Source organism: Ischnura elegans, chromosome 4 (genome assembly GCF_921293095.1).
Source record: "Ischnura elegans chromosome 4, ioIscEleg1.1, whole genome shotgun sequence".
In the NCBI taxonomy this organism is placed as follows: Eukaryota; Metazoa; Arthropoda; class Insecta; order Odonata; family Coenagrionidae; genus Ischnura; species Ischnura elegans.
Genome location: NC_060249.1, coordinates 137,186,824 through 137,202,307, shown reverse-complemented (window position 1 = coordinate 137,202,307; position 15,484 = coordinate 137,186,824). Strand labels below are relative to the sequence as shown.

At 37.9% G+C, this 15,484-nt stretch overlaps 2 protein-coding genes across 18 annotated transcripts in view; one reads left to right on the top strand and one right to left on the bottom strand.

Moving 5' to 3' along the window:
- Positions 1-15,484, top strand: part of LOC124158098 (Golgi reassembly-stacking protein 1-like) — a 90,063-nt gene that overhangs the window by 53,795 nt on the left and 20,784 nt on the right. For 12 of the 17 annotated variants that reach the window (XR_006864725.1, XR_006864722.1, XR_006864723.1 and 9 more), the window contains 3 exons: positions 1,118-1,261; positions 7,715-7,928; positions 10,219-11,304. Coding sequence is in view for 6 of the 17 variants with exons in the window: in XM_046533282.1 (XP_046389238.1) it covers positions 1,118-1,259 (142 nt within the window). In the remaining 11 variants the exon portion in view is untranslated. Of the gene's footprint in view, positions 1-1,117; positions 1,262-7,714; positions 7,929-8,112; positions 8,308-10,218; positions 11,305-15,484 lie in introns of those variants that run through there. The other 5 variants (XM_046533279.1, XM_046533278.1, XR_006864724.1 and 2 more) reach the window with 4 other exon arrangements.
- On the bottom strand, positions 9,775-14,608 carry LOC124158097 (myb/SANT-like DNA-binding domain-containing protein 4). Its single transcript, XM_046533276.1, has 6 exons — positions 14,358-14,608; positions 13,866-14,048; positions 13,727-13,769; positions 13,589-13,645; positions 13,261-13,386; positions 9,775-13,127 (listed from the first exon to the last, which is right to left on the bottom strand). The coding sequence occupies exons 1-6, from the start codon at positions 14,568-14,570 to the stop codon at positions 12,892-12,894; spliced, it is 858 nt and encodes a 285-aa protein (XP_046389232.1). The 5' UTR covers positions 14,571-14,608; the 3' UTR covers positions 9,775-12,891.

The following is a 15,484-nucleotide window of genomic DNA, read 5'->3' as shown; positions in this document are numbered from 1 at the left end:
TGCTATTAATTATCAATCACAGCGTAAATTCATAATGAAAAATTAGAGCGCATTGCCGCGACGAAGCTACCACGGGCCCTCTTGGGCGTGAATACTTTCACGGACGCGGCTGTGAGAGTGATGTCACTAAAAAGTTTCAGAATCACTCCAGCGTCAAAGCCGTGAATACATTGACGAAATCCGCTTGTGACGGCCGTATGACATTTACAGAATCGAGCTGCAGGTGACTCTGTTATGAGTCCAAATTGTACGATTGTCTGAACGAAATTAGAACAGGCATTCAGAAATTCATACATCTTACATTTTGAGTGGTTACACGGTGCATTTTTGGGTTCATCCTGGGATGCAGACATTCTCACATTTTCTTGTACATTCTAATGTACCGTGTAACCAGGCCTTTTCACTAGTTTTGGATGTAGATGCCGTCCAAATAAATTATATAAATTGACAGCCTTCCTGACCCCCCCCTGAGCACCACAAAATGAACATAAATCCGCAATTTATTAATATCGCACCTACCGCTTATCCTGGTGGGAATTCTATAACCCCCACAGACCCCCGGTATTAGTTTCACATAAACCTCCCTCAGGCTAAATTCTTCAATTCTTTTAATAATATCAAGTTTTTGTTCTAATGTCACCGTTTTTTCTTCACGTCTGAAGAACCTCCAGGATAGCCACTCATCTTCGTGGACATTTTTTTCGATTGGAATCAGAAAAATGTTCGGATAATGGGTAAATGAGGCAAAAATTATTCGCCCAGATGCATATTCAACATGTGCTACCCACGCCAACCTTTTCTGTTAAACGAAAATTATCAATTTCATTAATATAGTAATATTTACTATGCATCAGATGCGCTTTTGTCCTAATTGCCATTCAATTTTTTTTCCCCATGCATAATTTGAACAACGTTATCGCGAAGCAACAACGTCGTTAAATGATGAAGGGTTTCAATTTTTGGACAACGTTAAACTGGATGGCGTTAAACGAGGACTCACTGTACTATATTTACGATATCTCTTAAAGACATAAAATCAGAAAATAAGCATTTTTGGCTGGTGGCGATGTTTTTGGCCTAGTTTCTCTAAAATAAGAATTTCCTCATTGTTTTCTAGGTTGTCATGGCTGCAGGTTGAGAAGTCGTTGCTTCAACCAAACAGCGGCAGTGTAGTGAAGACGGGAGTTCCTTGGCGATGCCCCTGCAGGTTACCTCTCAGTGGAGTGTGGTCTTGCAGACGACGGGAGCGTAGGAGTTAGCGGTGAGTGCATTTGTCAGGGAACAGGGGGTCCAATGACCGGTAGAATCTTGCAATCGGGAACATGCATGATTTTGTTAAAGTACTAGAGAAATAACTCTATGTATTCAATGGAAATTTTGTGGATGAATGACGTTTTTTAACTGAGGTAAGAGTCTTTCGAAATAACTCTTCATCAGCTGCCTGAAAACACAATTTCATCATGAGTGCTTGTGCATGACGTCACGGCACGGTATCCACTGATGACACACTGAGGAAGTGGATAGAAAATTGGTCTATGCTGGGTCTTAAATGCAAATTTGGTGAAAATATTGCCGTTTTAATGTCAGACTGGAGATTGTGAATATGTTGGGTTGCCTAAGCGTTGTTGGAACTAATAAGCGTGACGTCAGAGTCCAATAAACAAAACGTTTACGTGGTGCCTGTAGACTATTCGTCCCAGTTTTAGAAAAACCTATGTATCACTTAGTATCTCTTTCTCAGTACAATTTATTATCCAAGCTCTAGATTACTAGCAAACGAGAACCTTGATTTAATTTATGTTCCATTTCAATTTTTTGGATTCTCAACTCCGCACCAAGAAATCTTAAAATTAAAGTCACAGAGTATTCTTATAGCGCTAAAGAATTAAGTAATTTTGGCGAACTTTGAAGCCCTGTAGCAACAAGAATATTGAGAATGATGAAGTCAGATTTTGCGTACGTTAATAACTTTAACTTGATTATCTATTCACGTTAAAAATATACTATTTTAATTTTATCAGATACCACATTAGTTTGTAGTAAATGTGTGAATATACTATGGCATTATATGTACAACAATGGAAAATGAATCATTTGTTTTCATTATCACCATATTCTGATGTTGTAATTATTTTGATTTATGGTTTATGCCCATGTAATTAACTTAATATTAATACAGTAAAACCTCTATGTAGTGAACCTCTTTGCATCATAAACCTCCATACTTCATACCACCCCCACAGTCCCGTCTGATTTACATGTAAATTTATAGGCAAACCTCTTTGTAGTGAAACTCTTTTTCTCATAACACCTCCACTTCTCATACCAAGGAGACACCCCCGAGATGGCCTAACTACCTCCGCAAATCGTACCGAGAAAACTAGAGACCATTAATGCAGCCGTGATTACGTGTATGGAATGAAATTTTCAGCAATAAATGTTTCACCTTTTTTTATACGTACACCCTTAATATGTTGTAATTTTCACATTAACCATTAGTTATGGCCAATTTGTTCAATATGAGAGCATACATGACAGTAAATAATAAAAAAGGTATCCAACGATCCAAATCATTTTAAGTGACTGTTGAATTAAAGGGATCACATCATTTTCTCTCTGGTCATGGTACAAATCATGCGATAGCGCTCGCTTTCTGTAATTATGAAATAATAAGTGCATGTTCACTAATGCGTGCATGTTTATTTAAACACATAAATGTAATGGTTTAAAAGATAGTAATGCCTTTCATTTCCAAAGAATATGAAAAAATTGTGCCTATCACTAAAATTTCTCTATAGATAACCTCCATTCATCAAATTGCCCAAATTTTGGTCCCCTCCATTACGATGTAAAGAGGTTTCACTGTATTATTCTTCAAAGCGTGAAAGTCCTGCTTTCACAAAAATAACAAAAAAAACAATGTCTCTGCGCTTCGATTTTAATGAGTGTTAAATATCGCACACATCCTGCAGTGTAGGCTGAGTATTCTCCCGTATGTTTTGCGTGACATATAATCAAAGGATAAACACACCACACACACTAATTCGTCGCTTTTGTCACCTGTGGGTGAAGACGAGCTCCAGTCCACTTTGGAGGCACAACCAAGTGCACTATTAGACGAAATCACTGTTCGGCAGCTGCTTCTAACTAGACGATGCAATTTTGATATTGCCAGCGAGTAGCCTAGTCAGATCCAGGATCAGGGGCCAGTGATTTTGAGAGTGGGCCAGCGTTTACTAGCCGCAATCAGAACTGATAATGTTGTGAAATTTCTTCGACTTACAGGCGCTTTGGTTGTGTGTGTAGTTATGCTCTGATTTGGTTGTACACTTTGGAGATGAAATTGCTTCAACTGTTCCTTTAAATAACATGTTCATTGTTGTTGTTTTGCTTCTGAGTAAATAGACTAAATAAAATTGAAAAGCTCAATACTTGAATCAGTAGGAAGCTCTTTTAGATCCGAAAGTCCATAAAAATCACACAGATTGATAGAATAGAATTTGTTCTTAAAATTCTATTCTATCAATGTAAGCTACACTCCTAGATTAGAAATGGTATTTAAACATGTTACAATCATGATTAAATGTAGCAAATGGGAAACTTATTTGATGTTATGGTCAAATTTCATGCATGTATGTTCACGACCAGCTGATGATTTGAAATAGTGATTCGACATTCAAGTTATGATAGCCTCTAGTGGTATTTATTTTTCTCTACAATAATTACGTGTTCAACATAATGTGCTATGCCATAATTGAAGCTCTTTATTGCCTTGTTTCATTATCCATCAAATCCTACAACATTCCCTAGAGATGTAATGATTCTTAAGTAGGTAACACTGAAATATTATCTCATGATGTGGTATATAAGAATCACCATATTAGTCCATGAATTTTTAGCATATCCTTCACCACGACGTGGGATAACAGGGTGTCCACAGGAAAATCAGGAATCATGCTTGAATTATAAGTCCCTGGAATTATGCGTGAATTACTGTATAAGGGTGTGTAAGAGGTGCACTCCTATTTTGAGCATCGGAGCTAAAGAAAAAAAAAAACTTTTTGGCATTTTTTTTATCCTATCGTGCGGTGTAGCAGACTTAAGCCTGGACTTTCGACAGTTATCAAATTTTCCACTTTCAATAGTAATAATACACGCGGCGTTTTTCAGATAAATTTACATGGTATGTATGGTGCTCGGAGATTAGTAGGTGTTCACTTGTAGCCTTAACCTTCTGATGCTTACTAGGAATGGTCGGATCAGATAACTCAGATGCAAATATCCACGAATAATGCCCTTCACCTTAATGTACTTCGGATCCAAATTCGTCAAAGAAATTGAATCTGAATCCTAAATTTTCAATCATTGCTTTCGTGAATGCAACGACCCTTGAGAGGAAGTAGAAAGAGTTCCGATCCTCTCTTCATATACGCCGTTGCACCACGATATTTGTCCTACTCAGGTGCAATTTCTTTAGAGCTCATGTAGGAGTATTGCAATAGAATTTCAGCCGTGGAAATTTGTAAATCAAAACACGACAGGCACATGGTGTGAATCTTCCCTAGAGATTGGACAACAATCGGGGGAATCTCAGCGCCGTTAAAAAATAACCACGGCATAGATTTAACAAAATACCCCTGGCCCTCCACCAGCCCCTGCCTATCATTTTTTTTTCCTTTCCGAGACCCCATGGACCATAAATCACTTGCCTCAAAGGAAAATATCAAGTAACGTGGGAACAATGGAAACTTGCTTCAACCCTTCCCCATCTCACCAACTGACCTTCATCGATCTCTCAGTTTCTGGAGGCATAATGCTAGGTGAGTCACCTCGTGAGCCCGAAGATATCTCAATAGCTTTCAATAATTGTAAGGCACACACAAAGTTCAAAAAAAGAAAGATCTAACGCGACGCATATCTGACAGAATTTAAGTTTTTTAAGCTCTAATTGATTGACACAAAGATTTATAGTTACCACAAGGCTACTAATATTCAAAATAGTCCAAACAGCTAAATTTCGGAAGGAACAAGCGTAGCATGAGCGCATTCAAACAAGACAAGACGGACTGGAAACTTCTGGCAACTCAAACTGCATTTATCACATTGCTGCCCCTTCGCTTTGAAGACAATGACGTCACGTGCAAGATCGGACGTGTTCTTCCCTTTCTCCTTTGCCCTCAGCCTCGTTGCGGAGGAAAGACGGAGGGAGCGAGCTCCTTCCCCTCTACCTCTCCTTCAACGCTCTTCACTTGTAAACATTTCAGATTTCTTCTATCCGCCATTCAGTCAAACAATGTACACACTCATTTGAATTTTTTAAACAGCAGGTTTTGACTCCAATATAATTTTCAATCGCAATAACCCTTATAATATTGTATGAAGATGATTTTTGAGAAAGCAGGCCCCTAGCGTAATGGTAATTACTCGGCAAGACAGATGTTGACTATTGTCCAAGTATTGTCCTTCAAAACTGCACTTTTCTCCACGTTTGACAAGCGAGTACTATTTGCAGTATAAGGGCCGTATTCTTAGTCGACCCTGTAGGGTCAACCAACCCTGGATACGTCATCAGCCCCTACATAAACCGATCTCGCCCTACATACGCCAAGTCAAGCCCTACATATGGCCGTTTTTGGAACTAAACGGGCCCTACTTGATGTAGGGCACCCGAACCAACCCTACACCCTACGAAAACGTGGCGGCCAAATATCGTCTGCTGATCACTTCGATTAAAGAATCTACGTTGCAATGGATATTAAGGGGGACGACCTCACACAAGCCATTTTAAAATGTACAGTAACACAGCGGAAATGTAATAATACTACCACTTTATAACCACCAAGTAAAATAAATTATAAAATTGACTGAACTAAAAAGAACAATATAGCGGTATAAATCATCTTGTTTCTACGAATATATAATATTTTTCACTTTCGGCACTTGGTATACTTTTGGGAAACTAATACTTCGTTTACGTATAACCATAGAGAATGTATTTTCGTGCCATTATTTGACACATAATAAACTTAACTACGTAAGGTGAAAGTGAATGACGAACCTTGATGATGCAACGTAAGTTCCCACTTCAATGCTCATATTTGCTCCATACTTATTACTATCTTGTACGTAGACCACTTTTGAAGTAATTTAAAGACAATTAGGTTCTACTTTTGGCTCGATATGAGAGTATTTGTAGCGATAATTAAGGTACCGACACGACACCGATTGTTTATTTACCTTGAGCCGTTGCCCTAACAATACGCCCGAAAATTATCAGACGTCTTTTCAGTTTCATAGATAGTTCCCATTTTGCCACCAGAATGGAAAATTGCCACTGCGCCATCATCTACATCATCTCAGAGAATTTTACGATAGAATTGCTCCCCACCACTTATGTAGGGTCGACTGAGAAACGCATGTAGGGGCCTTTTGTTATGTAGGGACGGATTTGTAGGGTCGACTAAGAATACGGCCCTAAATGCTGCGGTATGCCCACCCGTAGCAGTAAATTTAGTGCGCCCTCCGGAGCGGAAAACCCCACAGGATCTTTTCCATGTTCACATCTGGGGTACCTACCGATGTGATGCTTTCGAGTAAAAAATGCAAACAGGAGCATTGTAAAAATACGTCACTAAGGAAGAAACTCCCCTGCCTCCCGCTTGTTTTTGACCTTGGTTTTTAGATGACTGACTCACGCTGGAAACCAAGGCCACTGAGTTCCTCTTTGGCTAGCAACCGGGGAAAGGGAGGAGGGGAAGATACAAAGTTTGTGTAAGAGGCGCACCCCCATTTTCGTCTGCAATTGCTGGGGAAAAAAGGTGCGCCTCTTACACGTGCTTATACGGTATTCATGAATTTTTGCTCTAACCGGGAATATTAAATTTTTTTTCAAATTCATTTCACATATAATTTTTCCTGTTCAATTTTTCTGGCTGAAAATGTTTGTTTCAATTTTAAGTGCACCATCTAAGTATAATTTCTACTGCCGCAGCGAAATGTGGTATGACGGACAAGGCAACAGATTCGAAATGTCTATCACCCTTTGACTTTATGTAACATTCAAAAACACAAGGAATAGAATTCCATGTGACAACAAAATCGGCTTATTAGATCAAAATAGCGTCTCGAATTGAATATATTTAAATTTTAAATGCATTGTGTGCTAAGTAATCTATCCTTGTCCTTTTATGCACATAAATATAATATTATTTAGAAGTATTGAAATGATTTGGAGTGTCTTAACATTCTTAGCCATCACAGTAATAACGTAAGATAAGCCTGGAATTTTTTCAGTTTTTCTTGGAAAACTGGGAACTATGCATGAATTTTTCTACTTCGATTGGTTGAACATCCTGTGGAATCAATTGGAGCATGAAGGCTAATTGCATGAAAAGGGGCTAGCTAACCTCTTCCTTGTCCTTGTAAATACATAAATATAATATTATTTAAGAGTATATGAGTAATTTTCGGTGTGTTAAAATTCTAATCCATCGCAGTAATAACGTGGCATCAACCGGAATTGTTGTAAAATTTCTTTGACTTGCATGTGCTTTGTTTGTGCGTGTACATGTTCTGATTTGGTTGTACACTTTGAAAGATGTACTTTGAGTTAGTGTATGTTACATTTATACATACTATGTTGGTATGCTTGTATTGGAGTTTGGCCTGTTTCTTCACTCTTCTTTGATGTGCGTTCATTGTCTTCTGAGAACAGGGCTCGGGGATTTGGCGGATGGGGATAGTGGCAGACATTGCGTGTGCTCGCACTCCGGCAAGGGATTTGGCAAGAGCAATCAGCTGTTGTGCCACGTAAGGACGCACCACTCGGGGGAGCTCCCCTTTGCGTGTGGCAATTGCGGACGACGGTACGTCAAGGCAAGTGACCTGACCCAGCACGCAAAGAGCCACAGTGCCGTCAAACCGCACAGGTAAAGTCATGGACTGAAATTCTCCTCTTGTGGAAAAAAACTTTGAATTGGAGGTGGAAGGAATTCTAAATTTTCTCTCGTCCAATTCGTGAGTGTTTCTTAGATCTTTCCCTCCGCTGAGGATGTCTGTTTACCTGTGAAGCTGTGATGTCGTGGAATCATGTGGGCCTTTTTGTCTTTCCAGAATACTCTGTGAATTTGATGATGAAACGCCTGAAAAAAGTCTGCTTTTGTTCCACGTAGCAATCTGCAAAACCTATTCAGCTTTATTGAATTTGTGCGATGACTTGGTTTGATATTTCGCATTCATATTTCTGGGTCGAATTTGGCAAAGACATCACCTTGTTCTCCAACCCCTCCGCTCTCATATACAGTAAAACCTCTATGTAGTGAACCTCTTTACATCGTAAACCTCCATACTTCGTACCAATCCTCTGGTCCCGTCAGATTTACATGTAAATTTATAGGCAAACCTCTATATAGTGAACCTCTTCATCTCGTAAAACCTCCATATATCGTACCAACAAGACAGCCCCGAGACGGCCTAACTACCTCCGCAAATCGTACCGAGACAACTAGAGACCATTAATGCAGCCGCGATTACCTACATGGAATGACATTTTCAGCGATAAATGTTTCACGCTTATTTTTTTCTTATACACCTTTAATAATGTTCACGTTAACCATTAGTTAGGGCATCCAACTATCCTAATAATATTAAGTGACGGTAAATGAAGACAGAACACATCGTTTTCTCTTGAATCATGGTCAAAATCGCTCGATAGCACTAGCTTTCTTTTACTGATGGCTTTATTTTCTTGTAAGTGCCTACACACTATGTTCAGTTAATAAAAGAGGCGACCAGCGCAGCCTATAATCACTTGCTGACGGAAATATTTCAACTAACTTCACTCCCATCCATGGAGACAGAATTACTCAACCGCATGCTACTTCCGCTTCTAAAATTAAAATATTTCAAGAATTTTCCGCGGCTTGAAATAAATCAAATACACAATTTTCGCTATTATTTTATTCCCATATTTCCTGGTGTAGCACTTTCTTGCTACCACCTTGGTAATTTTTTCGATGCTTTCGTGAATGATCGTAGTTTAAAATTTATTGCGCTTAGCGACAGTCATATGTCTTGCCTGCGTATTTATGCTGCGAAATCTGGCTATTCCATCGGGAGTCCGGGACGTCAATTTCTAGCAATACTGAACAAACATCAATCCATGCGCGGCAGTGTTAGGTGAACGAGGCAGCTAATTAGCTGATACGCGGTAGGGCATTGAAATTTTTTACCGTCACCGCCACATTCTGAAGTAGTTCGCCCAGCATTCTCACCTGTGGCCTGAGTCTTGAATCCTTCGTTACGCCTCAACGAATAAAATCCGTCGTTATGACGAACTCATTCGTTGTCATTTGTTCGTTATCCCAAACGCGCAAGTTTTGAACACTTTCGTTGCCAACGAAAGTTTTTCATCGAATGTATTCCTTCGTTTACGCAACGAAAAACGAAGAGCATTCGTTCATAGCCTAACGAAGTTAAATCATATTGTTTGTTTACACCAGTATGGCGGCCTTGAGACGTGTTATTTTGATGAGGGGAGCTTATGAAGAGGAAAGGCGTTTGTATAGGCAAGATAGATATCTAAGGGACCGGCAAAATCCATACGATCTTCCCGAAGATTATTTTGTTCAAATATTTCGCCTTAATCAAGAGGCAACTTAGGATTTAGTGGAAGAGCTAAGGCTTTACATGCATTCTTCACGAAGATCATGCATTCCTATTGAAATAAAGGTATTTACCTGTAGGCATGGACTAATTTCATTTTTTTACCATCAGTAAAATGAGTCCTACTAAAGAAAGTGAACTTGTTATTATTGCAAAATTGTTAGCCGTATATTTAACCTTTTCTTGTCAACGATTACTACGTTTCTCTTACTATGGAAACTACGATAAAAAAAACCTATTTTCTTGAATGCAGGTTGTTACAGCATTGCATTTTTTTGCCTGTGGCAGCTATCAAAGGCCAGTTGGATTAAATTTATTTTTGAATGTAAGCCAAAAGACTGTAAGTCGAATAATTAAGGAGATAACTGATACGGTGAATGAACATTTACTTCACAAATGGGTTGCATTCCCAATTAATATTGATAAGCAGAGAAGGATAAAAGCACGGTAAACAAATTATTTCATTAAGATATATTCCAGGTTGAATGAGTATTCAACGTTGGACATAATTATTGATGATATTCCTAACTAAATCTAACTAAGTCTAAATTTCAGATTTTTGGAGGAAAAGAATTTCCCCGGTATTCTCGGTGCAATTGATTGCACGCACGTGAAGATCAAGGCTCCGCATGTAAATGATGAAGTATATCCTGAACACCTTTACGTTAATAGGCATGGTTATCATTCCATAAATGTTCAGCTGGTAATATACATATGTAGCATGAATATTGGTTAAAGAGCCTATGTAGATAATAACCTACTATTTCTTGCTTGTTTCCCTTTAAAATCAGATATGTGACTATGATTTAAACATTTTAAATGTTAACGCAAGATACCCTGGGGGAACACATGATTCCTTCATTTGGAGGAGCTCAAACATATACAGGGCATTGGAAAATGCTCATTCTGTAGGAACCCTAGATGGATGGCTTATAGGTATGCTACAGTTTACTTTTCAAGTTGACAAGAATGTATTAATCATCAAATTGAGTAAGCACCCATTCTGTCGGTTTTATAAAGAAGTGCTAAATACCAAAATGAAATACTTTGTTTTCATCCCAGGGGATAGTGGTTACCCTCTTCAGCCTTGGCTGATGACACCAGTATTAAATGCAATACCAGGAACCCCAGAGAACAGGTATACAGAGGCACATGCTGCTGCAAGAAACTGCATTGAAAGATGCAACGGTGTCCTCAAGAGTAGGTTTTGATGCTTGCTATCTGAGAGAGGACTACATTATTCCCCTGAGAGAGCTTCATTAATCGTTAACACTTGTGTTGTTATACACAACATGTGCAAGAGGTATAACTTGGAAGATGATAATATACAGCTTCCTCCGGCAAATAGAGCTGCAGGTTATGCAAGGGAAGATATTGAGCATCATGCTCATAATGAAGCCCTAAGAATTCGTCGCCAAATTATTAGAGCTCGGTTTTCCTAATTTAGATAAACTGAATGGTATTTATTATCCTTAGAAAATAGTCAACCATGCCGATCTACATCATCACTCGTTTTATAATTCATCTGTTATTTTGTAATTAATCTCCTGTATGAAAATCGATGAATTCTGTACTGTTGATGCAGTAAAACATCCAGTTGTGAATAAACAATTTCTCCTTCGGAGCAAGTGGCACCAAAAATGAGTGTATGATTTAATCAACCTTTAGGTTTAAATGACTTACCTGATTATAATACCACATACTATCCCTAAAATAGCTGGTATTTATCCAACTCTGCATGCAGATGACACTAAATTCATTGTTTTTTCTTCAGTCTTCAATCTCTCATCACCGATGGTTTAACTGTCAGTGAATCGCTGATGGCTTAAGAACTCCCTTAAACTGAACATTGTGAAGTCACACAATGTATTTCAGAAATATACAAAAGCCTAAGAGGGGCATTTCCCTATCCCCATACATTTTTTAGGAAGAAGTGTCATCACTTATTGACTAATTACATAGTTGTTTAAAAGGGAGAGTGTGAAATTGGGTTAATGCTCATTTTTTAGTGGTACCTATTATATTAGAAATTATGTATTTAATGGATTGTTTGAAATAGGTTCATTGGCACAACGTTACAATGTTATTCTTAGTAGTGTGAGATTAGAATTAGTGGATTATTTTTATCATGGGTGTCCATTCTGTTTCTAAACTTTGTATTAGAAAGATAGAAACTTTGGATGTACACATTTGTTATTCATGTACATCTAATGCTGCCACCAGGCAATAGTCTACCTGCAGCAATGTGTAATTATAATAATTAATGGCACGCATATTCCTCAAGATAATTCAGCCAAATATTTAAGGATGCACATAGACTCAAATGTTTCATGGGATACCCATATTTGTTTTTGGTCAACAAATTTAGCTTCATCTGCTTCCTCATTAGATCCATCCACTAAACGGAGTCAACTGACATTCTCTATAACATTTACTAAGGCTTGTTCCACTCCCATGCATCATATAGTGCATATAATCTTTTGGTGAACTTCCTCTGTCTTGAAATTGTTCAGTATTCAAAAGAAGGTTGTTTGAATTATACCTCATGCCAATAACAACAGCCCATGCAGACATTACCATTCAAGAAGTTAAAAATTTTACCCTTTCTTGAGTGAGCATAATTTAAACATTCTTTACACAAAACAACATGAACGAATATTACTTCAACTCAGATGTTCACCAGTACTCCAACTGAAAACAAAATGATCTGCACCAACCATTTGTATGAACTAGGAAATCACCTATAGGGCCTCAACGTATGGGGCTGCAACTTTACTATAAAATTCCCTTACAAATAAAGATTTCCCAACTGATAAGGCTTTCATGGATAAAGTGAAGGTATGTATTTCTCCTCTCAAAATAGTATTACTATGAGAACTTGTAAATTCTTAAGTCTTTTTGTATTCATCCAAACATTGCCCCTAAGTGTACCATGTATGTACTTCTACCTCTACATGCATCTAAATCAATGACTTCAATGACTAATGGTAGTGCATTTCTTTAGCACCTCTACTAAAATGCTGATGGCAGAATTGACCATTCCCATTTTTACCCATCGTAAACATAATGATATTGCTGGTGATGCTTTTACTATTTTCTAAAAACCATACATCTGAATCAATGCACTCATTGCTTTCTGATCCTTTGGCAATTAAATATTGATATTTATTGTTATTATTTAAAATATTTCAAACAAATCTGATGCCATAGATGTAACATAGGTTCAAATTACTTTTTTATTAAATAATTTTGTAGGCATTCTGAAATCTTTTCAAAAGCATCAGCTTGCTTCTCAGCTGCAGCTGCTTTTCTACTTTCAGTTTGTTGGAGGTCATTTAAAGATTTTAAAATTTGATTAAGAACGTTTAACATTTTTCCTTCAATCTCTTTTTTAAATTTCAATTTCTCTTCCTCTATCTGAGAAAGCCTTTCCTTCGTTCTTTCATAAGGAGAAATGTTCTTGCCTGTTAATCAGGAAGGAAAGATTCAACAAATGAAATTAAAGTAATTAATATAAGCATTAATGTGGTAGTTATCAATTCACCATGGTTCACCAGGTACTTCAATTATACCTATGAAACACTCTTAGTTTTATACCTTTGAGTTTTCTCTTCTCTTTCACAAAATTCCTATTAATTGGGGAAGAATGAGGAGATATCTGCCTTGACAAAAATGGAGAGGGTGGAGGCACTATCTCTTCCAAGGGCGAGGAGGGTTCTCTTACTGTGTAATACAATCATTGTAATTTCCATCAATTGGCATTGATCACACCAGAGCATATCTCTTAGTACAAGTTATTTATTTAAAACTCTTTTATCATTCCTTAAGTGTGCATTGCACCTTTTCTCACTGCTTGTTTATAAGAAAACCAAGAATCATATTGTATGTATTTGAGTTTGGAAAATTGTCATTTTCCAGTACACACCTGCATTGGTATTATCTTCAAAGCTACTACTACATCCAAAGTCCATGAGCACTTGCCCTACCAGTAACAAAATATATTAATGAGGCCCTATATCCAAATATGCTACAAACTATGAATAGGTGACAGCTTTTTACAAACCTATGGCTGACAGGACCTCCTCATTATCAACTGAAATCTCCTCCTTTTAAAATGGAAATTCCGTAATGTTAACAAATACTAAGGAATCAAAATAATCATACATACTTTGCTCAAATACACTGAAGTTTATCAAAAATACCTCCACAAGCGATTCCTTACAACCTGGATCTCCGTAGGTACAAACTTTTCCAACAGTTTCTAAAAGTCTTTCCTCCAATGGGCTTAAATTTTCCTTTGACATGCCTCCCCCACCTGTCTCTTTATGATATTTCTGGAGACGCAACACTTTTGCTTTAACTGAGCTTCTCCAGTCTGCCCATGTCTGTCTCAAAATCAATGTTGCAAGCACTTTTAGCTAACCATTGATACATGAATTATAACGTGCAAAACTATTCCGAATTCAAAAGCAGTTAACAGACTTGATGAGAACGTTAGAACAAGGAGCATGAATTACGAAGAGAGGAACCGAATAAATAAACACCTTTTCCCAAAGACATCCAATTAATTTCATCTAAATGATTACAGTTCAAGTTATTTCACTTCAACGGCATTACTTACCTCTGGACTGAAGTTTTTCAATAATGTTTACATTTTCCAAGATTTAGTTCAGTCATAATCAGCAAAACATTACCTTCTTCCACTTCTCCACGTCCTTCGCTGGACCCTGGCCTGCTGCATTTAATTGCTGTGCGATAGTTTCCCAGCATTTCTGTTTAGATTTGCTTGTTACATTAGGGCCAAGCTTTCCGGTTAAAATAGTTTTATGCCTCGTATAAAGTTCAAGCATTAGCTCCTGCTGCTTCTCGGAGACTTTGGTCATTCTTTTCTTACCTACACTCTCCATTATATTTTTATTACTATGTATGATTACAAAAATCTGCTCCTAAGCAGCACTAGTCGCTCCAAAGGAAAAATAAACACTGTAAGAATCCATAGTAACCATCAGTAACGGTGGGTTGGGGTACGATTGCGTTAGAGCAGTCATTTGTGTTAGTTTGGTACAAAGCCACAGACATCGCTGCAGCACCAGCGGGAATAACGAAACGAAGATTACTCGCTGTACTGTTAACGAAAAAATTAAGGACTTGCTCCGCGATTCGTTGATGCCGAAATTCGCTATGAGGCTAACGAAGTTACCGATGATAACGAAAAAGTCGATTTGTGTTCGGTGAGTAACGAAAATTTCAAGACTCGGGCCACTGGAAATCACGTCCTTTCGCAGACCAAGCATTTCTGTGTGCCCTCAACAGAGTTTTTCTTCGGAACGCTCCGTGCATTGTATTTTGGAGAGAGGGAATTCAACAAAATTTTCTCTGAAAAGTTCTCTTGCTTGGCAGGCAGTGTACTCACTCACATGAAACTCTTCCATTACTTTCTTCCTGCTCCATGAAGTTGGTACCAATGATAACAGATGTACCTTTCCTTGATGAGTGCTTGATGTGTGAACTTTTTGTTTGATTAAGTCTATGAGCACATCCATATCATGAACTTTCTGAAGTAGTCCTTTTGGGAGTTTTGGGTCATCCTTTTCTGGAGATAATTCTTTATCAAGAACTCTTTTAACTTTCCTTTTAAAATTACTGCATGCTGACTCTACTTTCCTTTTAGCGTAGGTTGACCTTCTGTGAGATGATATGCCATGAAATTTTAAAGGTGACTCCTCTATATCTTGCAGCGTTCTGTTAAGTAGCTCAGTTGATTTTTCTTGGGATACTGTTGTTTGAAAATTCAAAATACTATCATTGCTGTCTTTATCTA